A 14,307-nucleotide genomic window follows, 5' to 3' on the forward strand; every position below is an offset into this window, starting at 1 on the left:
GTTGCAGCAACGTAATAATATGTGTGTTATCTGGGAAGCTCTTTTTAATCCTGGGATCCCGGGATTTTAAAAACAACAATCCCGAAATTGGATTGAAAAAAGCGCCCGGGATTGGATTCCCTAGTTGTAATAGATTAAGCACACCAGGAGTATTTCAATAAAAAATATGTTATTAAAGAGAGTGTTCAAATGTTGTCTTCTAAGAATGAGACACAATTTCTGACAATGGACTTAATGTTCTGCTCTAATTGATTAATTGATCAGCTAATGGCATGGGCCCACTGAGTTACTATCATGTTATAATTCAGATTTTTTCTGATCAGTTTGAAAATGGTTTGTCTTCCTACTTCAACACAGTTGCCCCCCAAACCCTCTCTCAGCACTGCAGCTTGACACTCTTTTAGTAGTTTGTTCATCTAAGTTAGTTTGTGATTCTGTTTTGCATTCACTCCCGGCCCTGAGATCACTCCCAATTCCCCGGCTTGTCTGTGCTTTCTGCTATAGCAGTCGTTTTTCAAAAGGTCATGCCTCCCAGCCTCGTAGAGTCTCCAAGAGGGAAATCCCTCCTTCAAACTCTTCTGCCGCTTCCTTCCTTTGTGTGGTGGCCAACTTCGGTACAATGCAAAGGCCATTCTGTCACAGAGATGTCAAGGTCACGGTGTCAGCGGGAGTGCGATCTCGGAGCATTAGCAGTGTGTGTGTGTCTGGAGCTGTGGGTGTGTTGTGGCTTAGAGTGAGAAATCAGTCAGCTGGGTGCCTGGGGGACTAGCTAACTGAAGTGAGGAAGTATCATAAAGTTTACGATCGAGAGGAGGCCATTCGACCCATTGTGCTTGTTTGGTTTCCATTAATAACTAAGTGATCCAAGGATCCTATCCAGTCTGTTTTTGAATGTTCCCAAATTGTCTCTTCAGCCACATCGCTGGGGAGTTTGTTCAGATTGTGACGCCTCTCTGTGTGAATAAGTGTCTCCTGTTTTCTGTCTTGAATACCTTGAAGCCCAATTTCCATTTGTGTCCCCGGGTCCGTGTGTCCCTGCTGATCTGGAAAATCTCCTCTGGTTTGACGTGGTTGATGCCTTTTAATGATTTTGAAGACTTGGATCAAGTCCCCACGTAGTCTCCTCTGTTCCAGGGTGAAAAGGTTCAGTTCCTCAGTCTCTCAGTAGGACTTTCCCTTCAGACCTGGAATAAGTCTGGTTGCTCTCCTCTGAACTGCCTCTAGAGCAGCGATATCTTTCTTAAAGAGAAGTGACTCAGTCCAGCAGGACAAGCTAACCTGGCGTTTTGTAACAGATTGCACAGGCTTTTTCATACAGACAGTAGAGATGTGAGGGAAATGCAAGCCTGTTGCAGGTTAGCATGAATCTTTTGGGTAGGAACATAACATTTTAGGGCAAGAGTCCCTATACCTGGTCCTGGAGTGCCATTGTCCAGCTCTCTTTAAATTAGTAAGAACTGGGAAGAGTCGTTAAGCTCGCTCTGTAGACAGTAATTCATTTGTTTAATTTGGTAGTTGCTCATCTGGAACGAAAACCCAAAGATTCTGACCGAGTTTGGGCACCCCTGCTGTCAAAAGACTGAAAAGCATGTTGTGTGGAAACATACCTTAGGATCCAGTGTCTTGTAATGGGAGAGCACAGTATCACTGATCTCAGTGTACACCTTCATTGCATATGAGGCAAAGGAGAACGTCAGCACTAGCAGATCTGCTTGGGAAATTGCATCATGTTTAAGCGATGAGCATCATGTCCTGTAGCATTTCCCACCAACGCAGATTAGTTATTTTTATCTGAGAAGGTCAATAGATACCAGCTAATCGATGCACTGCCCAGTCTTTCATTTTATGGCTCCGTTTCCTCTCTAGTTTGATCCGGCACTTATTTGAAACTCTTCCCTGGGAAAACAGCTTTGAAGCAAACCACATTTGACTAATGTTTTAATTGATTTGTATTGCCCTTGTGTTTGTAAGTGTATGCGGAGTTCAAGCAGCTTTACATGTGCATATTTGCAGAGGCTGCAGTGGGAAAGTAAGGTCTTGTTGCATACTTGCTCAGGTAAACACTACACATATGGGAAATCGCCCCCTGATCAACATCGGCAAAAAATCACTATAAATGTCTCTATACTTTATGAGATATGCAAAATGGAGTCTGAAGTGGCTGAGGAACTCGGTGCTTTATATTCACAACAAAACAAAACAAATAAATACATCAATAAACTCTTTCTAGCTGTGGAATAAACAGAAACTCTCACTGAGGTTGAGGAAGGAAGTTGAGGGAGATAACTTTAAAGCTCTTAAAAAATGGATGAAAGAAACAAGTTGTGTTCTGTCATTAGCCCCTCGCTTCTCAGCTCCTCAGGAAACAACAGCTGTCTCACTAGTGGTCCGACAGACTACTGATCCATCTCTCTCCAGTGTGGGAATGCAGTACTGCCGGGGCTCCACACGTGAAACACTGTGACCCAGGGCACCAGCAATCCAACACAATTCACACCTGCCCCTCAAACAAATCCCCCAAAGACAATACAGATCTCTGTGGCCTGCCAGTGCTGCCCCCTAAAGGCTAGCAGGTGAAACATCTCCATGGAGTCACTCTGCATTCAAAAAAAGAAAACAAATGGAAGACAGGACAGGAAAAAGTAGGTTACAGAAGACAGAAAGTAGTAGAAAAGGCAACATTTTCATCGAAACGCATGAAAACTATATAAACTGAAACAGAAAAGGTCCGTACCTTGATATTGTCCTTCTCTGAATTTACAGTAAAAGCTCTGATAGAAAATGCACTGCTAAGCTGTGGAAATGTAGGTGAACCGCGTCCCACAGGACACAGGTCTGGCTAAACTTCACAGGCCAGCGCCGACTGTGTGTTCCAGCTCGAGGCCCGTGCTAAAATTACCCAGCATATATTTCAGCACATTACCCCACTTTTCCTAGCCACGATGCCTTTCTCCTTGTTAAGGCATACATTTCCTTTTAATATATGTTAGATAAATAAATAAATACACTTCACCAGGACAGCGTACTACGGCTTTTATTTTGTGGATAAAAACATAGATGCTTCAAACCCAGCTTCAAAACATTTCGTGTTGTATATGTTGTTGTTTTTTGTGTGATTAATTAATTGCCTTTTCTTCACCCTGACAGCAAAACGACGGGCAATTCACCGTGATCCAACTGGTGGGGATGATGCGTGGCATTGCGGCCGGGATGAAGTACCTGGCGGAGATGAACTATGTCCACAGGGACCTGGCCGCCCGCAACATCCTGGTCAACAGCAACCTGGTGTGCAAGGTGTCCGACTTCGGCCTTTCACGCTACCTGCAGGACGACACCTCCGACCCCACATACACCAGCTCCCTGGTGAGTTCCCCCTCAGGCTTGTACTCAGAGTTCAATCATCTGAATCATAATAAATACAAGTATATAGTTTTACTATAACCCTAAATTGTGACCATTTGCGGTGAAAAGGTAAATATCAGATAGAGCCAGAGCCCCACTGGGAGAAACAACCAAACGCACGTAGAATCACTAAGCAGTTATTTAGGTCTTTAAAGTGTTGAGTGTTTAGTTTTTTCATACCCAACTTGGATTACTTTTTTCTCCTGTTACAGAAAGGTTGATTAATCCAATATGTAAAACCCGAGATTTGCACCGAATCCTGCTAGCTGTGTTACCAGAATAATAATTAAAATAATAAGGGGGAGAAATATCAGATTGATCTTCCCGGTGCGTGCGTGCTGCCATGTTTTCCGGTTGATGGGATATGTATTAATTGGAAGGTAAAGTTGTGTGGCTTCCTATCGGCTCTGCTGCACCCCATTTAGAACGTAATTACCTCCCAGACATATTGAAACATACCCACAATTCCTCACAAACTGGGCAGCATGCGCTTGGCCCTGTGTGCTGTAATTATCCAGTGCAGGGAAGTGCTGTTTCTGATGCAGAGGGTGGGTTTACAGCAGGTCTGATTTCTGTGGGAAAAATGCAAATAAAATAGACTATGTTAACCTAGCACTTCCTCCCCGGTTGAGTTTGCAAACAGCAGGTAAGTTATTCCCCAACCAGTGATTTCAGCATCGGAGCATAACTAACACGCTGCTTGTGTTATTTATTGTCGACGTGCTTGTCACCCCCCCGTATCGCTGCTTGTATGTGCCTTGTACGCTCAAATTTATGTGTAGGCCTATGCCATGATTATTGAGCTGCAATTAAGTCACATCTCCATTTAGCAGTGGAGGAATCAATCCCGCAATTCGTCTCCTCAAGCTTGGCGGCGGCTATGATAAGATCACCCCTCGGTGTGTGTTAATCGAGAGAGCCCCTTTCCGGAGATCTGTGCAGAGGCCTGTCTGTGCCGCCTTAATTGCATCCTAATCATAGCTGCAGCCCGTAAACAAATTAAGAAATTCAGTTAGACTTACGAAAGTTTAATTGTTGGCGGACGCCCGCTAAATTGACTCACCGAGCGGATATGTCTCTCGGAAAAATATACTGTTCAATTATGCAGATTAAACATGAGCCTAAATAATCACAATTCTGAACTGCATAAGCCTAATGTGTGTTGTATATTAATAGGTTTGCAGCATTGTGCCTTTTTGTGTTTAATAACTGCAGATGGAGGTCCTATTATAAGAGGATAAAGGACAATACTCGTGACATTTCAGCCTGTAATCTTTAGCGCGGATGTAGACATTGCATAGACATGCTATTCGAAAGCTATTAGACATCCAGTCGGAAAACTGATCTTGCATAATGTATGATGGTGGCCTGTCCTCAGACACGGCGGATCTGGGCTGGCGATGCCTGTGTTGGCTGCCTTCCCAGCATCCCTCCAGATTCCACAGCCTCAGACACAAAAACGTTTTTGCTCGTGTCTTGAGACTCAACCACCAGCTCAAGTGAACATCTAAAAAAAATAAGTTGGGTGCAATTCCAGCACCCCTCGCTCTGTGAGACCCAGGAAAGTCTTCCAGCGGAGAGAAGATGAAAAAAGCCCCGCAGTCTGCGCCAAGTGTAGAGGAATCCACTAACATGGCCTCGATGCCCCAAGACTGTAAACTCCACAATTCTTTACAGTACAGAGATATACAAAGAGTGCCGAGCTTCGTATACAAAATACCTTCCAGCAGTCTGCAGTAATGGGAGGTATCTGCCAAACTCTGTGATGTCTATGAGGCGAGACTGGGTTCAAATCCACTTAGCGCTTCATAGCGTAGAGCCCGAAGTAAACCTTTGCATTAGGATGGTTTTGAAGATAACAACCGTTTACTGTGTTCTTGTGTCATTAATTCGTACACACATGGGGAAATGGAAAATCTCTAATCCTCCTCTAATATTGCATGTATACAGAAGTGTTTTCTTTTTCAAAGGGGTTTATTGATCTTTTGTTGTTTCTGTGGAACCAAAAGAAAACCTTGTAAAGTATCAAACATGTTCACCTGCTGCCTGATTTCAGAATCATAATTTTGTCTCTGTTGTTATAATGCAGTTTGGTGTTATGAGATTTAGCCAGAGACTAGAATTGTCCGCAGCGTTTTCCGTCCATATGATATTTCATACGTCCGTGACAATATTCCCAAACATGGCATCTCATTACATGATTGTGTGTGGCATTACAACACACACGTGAGAGCAATCAAACTACTGGCCTGCAGTGCTAAAGGCCGACGTGTTTAGTTTGGCATCGGAACAGAGTCGATCGTTATTTATTGGAGAGCTATGCTGCCATCATTTTAATAAATCTGAAATCCTTCAAAGCAGTTGTAATTACCCGTCCAGTGAGTGTAATTTACAGTTGACACCCAGCCCCGTTGTCTACGAGAGTTATTAAGAATGCATTTTGAAATAATATAAGCATGTGCCTCCTTCTCCCCACTCTGTCTGGTTTCGGCTGCCTCTCTCTCTCTCTTACACGGAGGTCAGGGGTCTTTCAGATGGCCTTGGACACGTTAAGACACCGTCCACACCTCAGTGTGGCTTCCACTGAATTCGAAGCCCTAACCTTGGGCTGTATCTATAGACGTTACTCCGTTCTGAATTATTCCTGCAGTTGAAAGAAAGCTATTTGAGTTTCTGAAGGTGTCTCCCTCACTGGGAAGAACCCCCTTCTGTGCTCATTAGCCATTCCCATGCATCCGTCCTTCTCCACGGAGTTGCTGGAGAATCTGAGGTGTGATCTAATGGCGAATCTGCTCATCATTTTCCAGACAGACAAAGACGGGGTCCTTGAGATCACGTGTGGCTGTTAATTAAGCTCCAGGCAATGTCTCTACCGGCACGGCACCCCTCACACGTTATAGTATGGAGAGGGCAAGCGCGGAGCAAGGCCACCAAAGTGGGCAAGGCCGGGGAATCAGGCAAATTAAATCACACTGACACGGCATGATTTATTTACAGCCAGACCTGCCCGGTACACGACTCCCCTCTCCTTTTCTTTCCTTTATCCCTATTAAATTGCTAGCAAGCAGTCCATAAGGCCTTCGATATGCCACTTAATTGCATTTCATTAACCCCTCGGTTCAAATCCATTCTGAATGCAGGGGGGTGGCATTATTAAACATGCACCGCGTCCGAGAGCGATACCGAGGTGGGCCGCGGCTGGCGCAGTCCGTAATTGATTTTTGAAATGATCAGTTACGCTGGCAGGGAGTTTCACGGCGCGCTGCAATGCCATTATCTCGGCCCCCATCTATCCTCAGCCGCCGCGGCATAGCTATTTTTATTTATTTATTTCTGTTCCTTATTTATAACGTCTCTCACCTGAGCAGAACCGCCGAGCCAGATGGGTCGCTGGCAAGACAAACAGACCATGGCTGGGGAAAAAAAGCTTTCAGTCCTTTATTTAGCTCTTCTGGATGATGCTGAGTGAGGCTGAAAGCCCGGTTAGAAGTGAAAGCTCAGAACAAGGTCCTTTTATACAGCATCTCTGACCCACTTGGCATTCTTTCAACTGCGGTCTTGTGCGATTTGTTGTGTTTTCACTGATTGTTTTTAAAGTATTGTACCTAAACACAAGTAGAACTATTATGCGTCAGCATTTGGGCTTTACTTCCAATTCACAGAACCTTTCTTTGGATTTCAGTAATATTTCCGACGTGGTGAGGATTTTGCCATGTGGGTTTGCATCACCGCTCTCTGTGGACCAGTTGTACAGCATGTGTGTTTGTGTGTGCGGGTCAGAGGTTCGGCTTCCAGAGGATGTGTACAACATCCCTGCACTTGTGTTACTAGAAACATGTCTCCTTGTCTAGAGAGAGCAGGTCAGTGTGTATTCCCACTCACCACATGCCAATTACCTCTGTACACCTCGCATCATCCAGTAACCTTTAAGTAGCCTTGGATAAAGAGGGCAGATGAATAAATAACTGGACACGTACATGCATTATAGATTACCGCACGTTTGTAATGCTTGTGTAAAGTGTACGTCGCCCTGGATATGGGCATCTGCCAAGTAAGAAAGAATAATACTACTAAATAATACATACATATATAAAAATCTTCCTCAGTCATTCTTTTGTATTCAGTCGTGGCTTTACTCCATGTTTTATTAATAACTGTTCCTGTTTATGCCATGCAAGTGCTTAGGCAAAACAAACCATCGCTGTGCTAATAAAGACACATTTGAATTGAACTGAATCGAATTAGCTAGACCCTGGTTAAATAATAACAATAATGTGAACAACGCTTGCTGTTGAGATCCGTCTCAGCACTGCTCTCTTGCTATCTAACCACACTAGCAAGGCCAATAGGTCCCCAGTAAAAGGCTCAGCAGCCAGAAATATTGCTTTGGGGGAAAGGTATATGTCTGCAGGATAAACAAGCCTGTCAATTTCGATCAGGTCTCCTCCCGTCCACACTGGGGATGTTAGAGTGGAGATAACGGGAGAAAAATCCCTACAATTCGTCAGCGGGCCAAAAGAAATGCACCTGGCGCATTGCCTGGCAGCTCCTATTACAAGACTAGCTGGTCCACTGGTGTTTCAAATGGAAAAGAAAACTAGTTGCAATAGGATGGGGGGAAGCAGGCTCTTTTCACTTAATGAGATTTACTCGGCTTATTATATTGAAATGGGAAATATCATAGATTTTTTTCACTCCCCGATTCAGTCTTCTAATTTCAAGTTTCTTTTCGCACTTCTGTGGGTTACAATCCAGTCCGCTCCCATCTGCCACGGCGTAATAGTGACCTTGAGAAGGACAGGAGTCGTATTATAAATACAAAGCAAAAGCAAACCGCAGAATTCCCATTAATATGTTCTGTATCCGTGTTGTTCTTTATGAAATTGAATATGTATGTGTAGCCTGTGTTTCTGCAGAATGATTGCTCTACGAATGTTTGCAAGGGTTTCTTCCGGCAAAACCAACAAGCAAAACATTTCTCTGCCTTAATTAAAGGAAATATTCACAGCTAAATATTTTTTAGAGAGAAGTTTAAGGCCAATCGGGTTTACCTGATCTATTTTAACTGAGTTAATAACTGAGCCAAATGTTGATTGGAGCCATATCTATGAAGTCTCTAATTAATGTATCAGAGATATATTGTTCTTTGACCAAGATTAACTGTCAGACATGTTAATGCTGGTGGGAAACTTCTAATAATATATATTTAGTGGAGTAACCACAAGGTACAGGCCTGGGATGACACTATAAACAGTTCACTTGCTCTGTGATCCAGTAGTGCTGTATTTTCTATAAACAATTTCTCTCAAAACTCTCTCATTTTTAATATAAATATTTGTCTCCATGGATTTCCCAAATACAAAAACAAGTGCAGTCATCTGCTTTTGGTACCTTGAACCATAAACTCTCCATTTGGCTTCTTGAATGTCGCGTCTTCATTCAAATGTCCTAGGTAGATAATTTGGTTTGAATTTCGCTGAATACAGTGACATCCTTCATGATTCGGGGTGGTAAACTGAAGTGTATCGCAGCAGCTAATTTTATGCAGCTAATGCTTTGGTCACCTGCTGCTATTAGAGAAGTGGTTTAAATTCTACCCCAGCAAAGTGGCTTTTTCAAGCATACTCCTAATTCATTTCACCTGACTTACTCTATCTGCCAATCATTTATTTCTGGGGACGTGCCATTGGATTACTTTAAGTGCAGGACATTGATTATACCCCTATGTCTGTGTTCATCAGAATATACCAGTTTTAAAAAGCATCCTACTTGGATCAATCTAAGAAAGTGAACGCTAGATTAATTCCTTATCATACGCAGTAAAGTGTAAAATAATCTTCATAATTTAAATTAAAATGTAAAATACGGGGACAAATGAACCATTTCCGATCGTGTGGCGTCCTGCTGGAATTAGCCAGCGCTTGTTTTAATTAGCTCGTTTGAACAGCCCCGGGAATTCCCCCCGGATTACACGGCGCACCTACGTGTGACGGCGGTCTTGTATGGTGGTTAAAAATAGGTGCTTAATGCAGAGCAAGGTGATTCTCCAGTGTTACGCTGTGTTCTGTTAAAATCCCAACGTGGCACGGGTTGATTAACTGAGCTTTTTCGGTCACTTTGCAGAGACTGTGAAACATCTGATGGCAGGCTGTGGAGCTGTCAAGCCGTTCCTCTGCCCCAATAACAGTTACCTGGCCTGGGAATGGACACGTGATTGGCTGAACATTGCTAGGGTTAGCCAATGATGTGTCAAAGTCACACACACACCAGCACTGCCAGTAGCTTCTTAGGGCTGAAATGATCCATCATTTAAAAGCATCAAGGTCTCCGCTTTCTAATGATACACTACTAGCTCGGCTGTCTCTTATATTGGCAGAGCAAAGGGAAGTTGTAATCATAACTGCTTCCAGTTATAGGTCAAAGTCATTACAGGTAATTGGTCAATGGATGCAGCATGAAAGAGTTAAATAAACTCACATTACAGTGAAAATATAACACAATGTGCATTTGGACTCTTGGCACAGTGCATCATTAGATGGAAGGAAACATAAACATGTCACCTGTCTGTTGTGTGTTGATTTGCAGGCTTGCTTTGAGTGTCTCTGCTTGTGTAAAACAGTGAGTACTGTGTTGGCTGGCAAGTTCAATCGCACAACAGAGCCAGAGACTGTGCTTCCAACGTGAGTCAGGAAAAAGTCATCTCAGCATTTCCAATATGAACTGCTGAAAACTTGCCACCATCCAAATTGCCACCTGAGCTGAACCTCTTAGCATAGTAAGTGCATTTTCACATTTGTCCGAATCCCTTTCTGAATAGATTAAAGTGGCCCTGGAAAAGTGATACTTTTTTTTTCAGAAGGTAAAAGGGTTCTTATTTAACCATTATCAAATGTATATATTTAGACTCCATTATGCTATTAATTCGATGATTTTTACATATTTTATCTGCAATGTGCCTGAAGGTCATTTTAACTTCATCATGAATATTTTCTACCCAATAATACGATTGTTGTCATGGGTTAATTCAAGTGCAAACAATGATATTGCTTTAAGCAGTTCTGCTAGACATGTACAGAAGTATTACTATTTACACACACAAATGTACAAATCCGGTGCTACAGCTGGTCAGGATTAATAACAATAGAGAAGCCCAGTGCCAAATTAAGAGTGACATAAATTCAGACAAATGACGTTTTATAATTGTACACTAATATTTCATTTGTGTGTCTCAGTGCACAAGCCTCTTGGTTACATCTGTAGCCCCTTTTCCAAACAGCTTTCACGAAATAATAAAACCTTAAATAATACAAACAAACAAACAAAACATCCATTGCATTTGTAAGCAGATTAATGTTCTTCCAGTCTGAAATGTCTGGCTTCGACTCGATGAGTGTAGAAATGTATTGATTTATAGGCATGTTTACATGGAAGCAAATTGCTGTCTGTGGTATTACTTTCACTGCGCTGCACAACCTTTGCAATGCAAGCAAACACACTGCTTTGTGTGTTCAAGGTACTACTTACAGTGTCAGACTAGCAACAGTAGACATTCCAAACCAAATCATTTAATATGAGATGTTAGGAATCAACCGATCTTTCAAGGTATCTAGAAACACCCCCATTTTCAAAAGCCAGTAGGTTTGTCTTCTTATATCTTCATCATTAACAGCACCTAGGCAATATCAAACACACAGCCTTGCATTTTAGTTAATCCATTGGCTATATCATTTTGAATCAGAAATAGGGAAACACAAAAGTCTGCCAGGTCGTGTCAGTTTGTGTTTTGCTTGTTTTCCTCCACTTTTACTTTCTTTAATTGCGTGTGAATTTTGTGTTGTTGGTTTTCTGAATATTCGGTTCGTACAAAATATTACAGCCCTAACCTCCTGTGGATGAGCGTGCTCTGCCACATTGCAGACCAAATCTGCATAATTGCTCTGTGTAAATGTTAAATTGAGGACAAGAAATGTGTCATCTGCGCTGACTCGGATACTGCGTGTTCTGTGTGAATACGGCTGTGTATTAATTTTAAAAGTATCATGAAAATGCTAGTTGATTATAATTATCATCAGTGTGTGTATATACATATTGTGACGGCTATATGAGGACACATTCAACCGCAGGGAGAATACAAGCCTACGAAACACAACAGCACAGCCTGTCTTGAATGTTTGAGAACCGGATTTGGCTAATTAACCAGGATAGGGCGATGGTCCATGTTTACGGCAACACCCCACTTTTATGGCATACGACCACGGCTTTGGATCTCGATTTGGACTTTATAGATAGAGACGGAGACAGAGACAGACAAACAGAGAGACAGACAGACACACAGAGAGAGAGATAGAGAGACACAGACACAGACAGAGAGAGACAGACAGACACACACAGAGAGACAGAGACAGAGACACAGACAGACAGAGACAGAGACACAGAGAGACAAAGACACACACAGAGACACTGAGACGAGATTGTGTAAGGTGTTGCTTATAACACTGAAAAAACGATTGTCGATCCCTGCCCATGTGTTTCGTGTCCACAGTCAACCCCAGAGGTGTGACAGCTGTGTGTGTACGGCACTCCTGTCCCTCGGCACCATTGCAAAGACATTACGATGATTGCTTTTAACCTGCCAGCAGCAGCCAGGCAATTCCAAGCCGATCCTCTCCAGGGCCGTCAATCACCTGACGCAGAAAAAACGCATTCGTATTATTTATGGCTCTCTTCGCGAGCGCTTTCACGGAGACTTACGCGTTCTAATCAAGGTGACCCTGCGGGCGGCGGAGTAAACCCGCATCCTTCTCAGGAATGTTTTTTTATCTTGTTCCTGGCAAGATGCATATTCTATCGCTCAACGCCGTTTCATGTTCCAGTGCCGCCTGACATACGAAGACGCATGTTCCTGTCGCGTCTCCGGATTATTGTTCCCGCACACGGTATTCCCTGAAGATTTACACTGAATGCTGTTTGGATGGAAATTAGTTTGATGTGCGCGGCTCATGAGCTGGCTGACAAAGACAGCTACGTGTCATGAGAGGAAATGGCACGTCTGTCGGCCTATTCTGGCAAATGTGTATGTGATGGACAGTGAGGTCTGCTGGTTGTCCGTTTGTCTGGGGGAACAGGTCTAGCTTTCCCAAAGTGATTGTGGCTTTGTTGATATTAGTTTAATTGTATCAGCATTTTTAGTTTTCTGGTTGTGCAGTGCCAGTTTCCCGGGGGTAAACGCTTTTCTACTGAGTTATTAAAAAATGGAACACTTTTCATTATATATCTGGCTTGGCTTTGTTTGCCTTCGCATTTCAGCAATTTGCTTTATTAAACGGGAATTTGGCTGCCTTCCCCCCACAGCGTTAATTATTGAAGATCTGCATAGCAGCCTTAGACCAGCCAGCCATACAAATGTTATTAGTTTCGAAAAGACTCGGTTTACAGTCCCACCCGTCTGCTACCCTCCTCCTGTATGGTGAGCCTCGTTTTGGCGCGGTCCCGGGGCAAGATGTGGAAAGGTATCGCATAACGGCAGTAAGACTAAGTGCCGAGGTGAAGCACAATACAAAACACACAGACATAAAACCTTCTGTAGCAGCAAGATGTTTTGCAAGAGCAGGGTCTGAAACCCATTGATTCTTCATAAACAAGACTTTAAATAATTGATCACTCGAAATCTCTCCCGAGGATGGCTTCTTCAGATGCAGCTGTCTTTAACACTTTAACCAAAGCGGTAAAAGGTTGTTGTTTTCTTCCTTACCTCTAGCTTGTGATGCTCACAAAAGAAAGGAAGCTTGGATTTGGAACTGAGGAACACTTTGAAATGTGATGGATCGTGGCAATACGGATTTCTTCACAAAGTTACCTGGAGACTTTTTGCTCAGTATACTGCGCTCTTGTAAGAAAACTGTATTAAAGCAACAGAAAGTCTCAACTTGCTAACACATCTCGAGATATCCGTCCAGCTGTTCTGATTAAAGTTATCTGAAGAAGTTAATTGTAATGTGTGGGGGTCAGAGGGATAATTATGAAGTTTGAGAGAAAGAGAGAGAGAGAGATTATACACAAAAAGGACTGCATGAAAACCACATAACAGGTGCACAGAAGTCAGGTTTATCTTAAAGCATACAAGTTTAAATTACTGGCACTTATTAAGAGCTCATTCCTCCTGCAAACACAGTAAATCACTCCAGGGTCCCAGCAGGTCCTAAACGAACCATACCCACATCCTCATCAGTTTGAATCGTACATCCGCCACACACTGCACTTATCCCACGTTTTCCCCTCAGCGTCGAACCGCGAGGGGGGAATTGGCGCCGATCGAAGTGTGAAAGGTGAAACGCTGCTGAAGCCCTGTCAAAATGCCCCCGCGCTTCTGTATAAAAAGCACTGGAGATCGATCAGGCTGCAGCGAGGCGTCACCCCGAACAGCCGGATAGTTCGTTACGCTTACCTAATTAACACGGACTGGGACCCAACTGCTCGGAGAGCCTGGCCCATCAGGGTCTGAACGGCAGCCTGTGCAGCAGTGGAGCGTGTGGAACTCACTAGATTGTCATGGGCTTAGGTGTAAACAGAGTAAAGAGTCACTTACACCATTTATATCTATCGATCTATATATCTATCATATCTATGTGTTGTTCCATGTCGCCCTGATAATCTCTCAAAATAATAATTAGATCTGAGAAATAGGGATTCAAATCTAGAAAAACATAACAATATATAAATCGATGTCTCTGGTTGCGGACATGCTTTAAGTGTCACCAAGAGCACTTGTTGCGTCTCTGTATCTATAGTTTATTGATGATGATGGCACAATGAAATCTACCAAGACTTGCCCATTACTTTTCGGGAAGCTGGGTGCGCTGGGAATATCCTTTAATTTAAATCAATTGTTAATAAAGGCAGGTGTAA

General features: G+C 43.0%; 1 protein-coding gene across 2 annotated transcripts in view; it reads left to right on the forward strand.

Moving 5' to 3' along the window:
* The window catches only part of ephb1 (EPH receptor B1), a 197,900-nt gene that overhangs the window by 167,654 nt on the left and 15,939 nt on the right, over window positions 1-14,307 (forward strand). For both annotated transcript variants that reach the window (XM_066709787.1, XM_066709788.1), the window contains exon 12: window positions 3,148-3,363. In XM_066709787.1, the coding sequence (XP_066565884.1) occupies window positions 3,148-3,363 (216 nt within the window). The remainder of the gene's footprint in view (window positions 1-3,147; window positions 3,364-14,307) is intronic.

This window comes from Amia ocellicauda, chromosome 7 (assembly GCF_036373705.1).
Source record: "Amia ocellicauda isolate fAmiCal2 chromosome 7, fAmiCal2.hap1, whole genome shotgun sequence".
Classification (NCBI taxonomy): domain Eukaryota; kingdom Metazoa; phylum Chordata; class Actinopteri; order Amiiformes; family Amiidae; genus Amia; species Amia ocellicauda.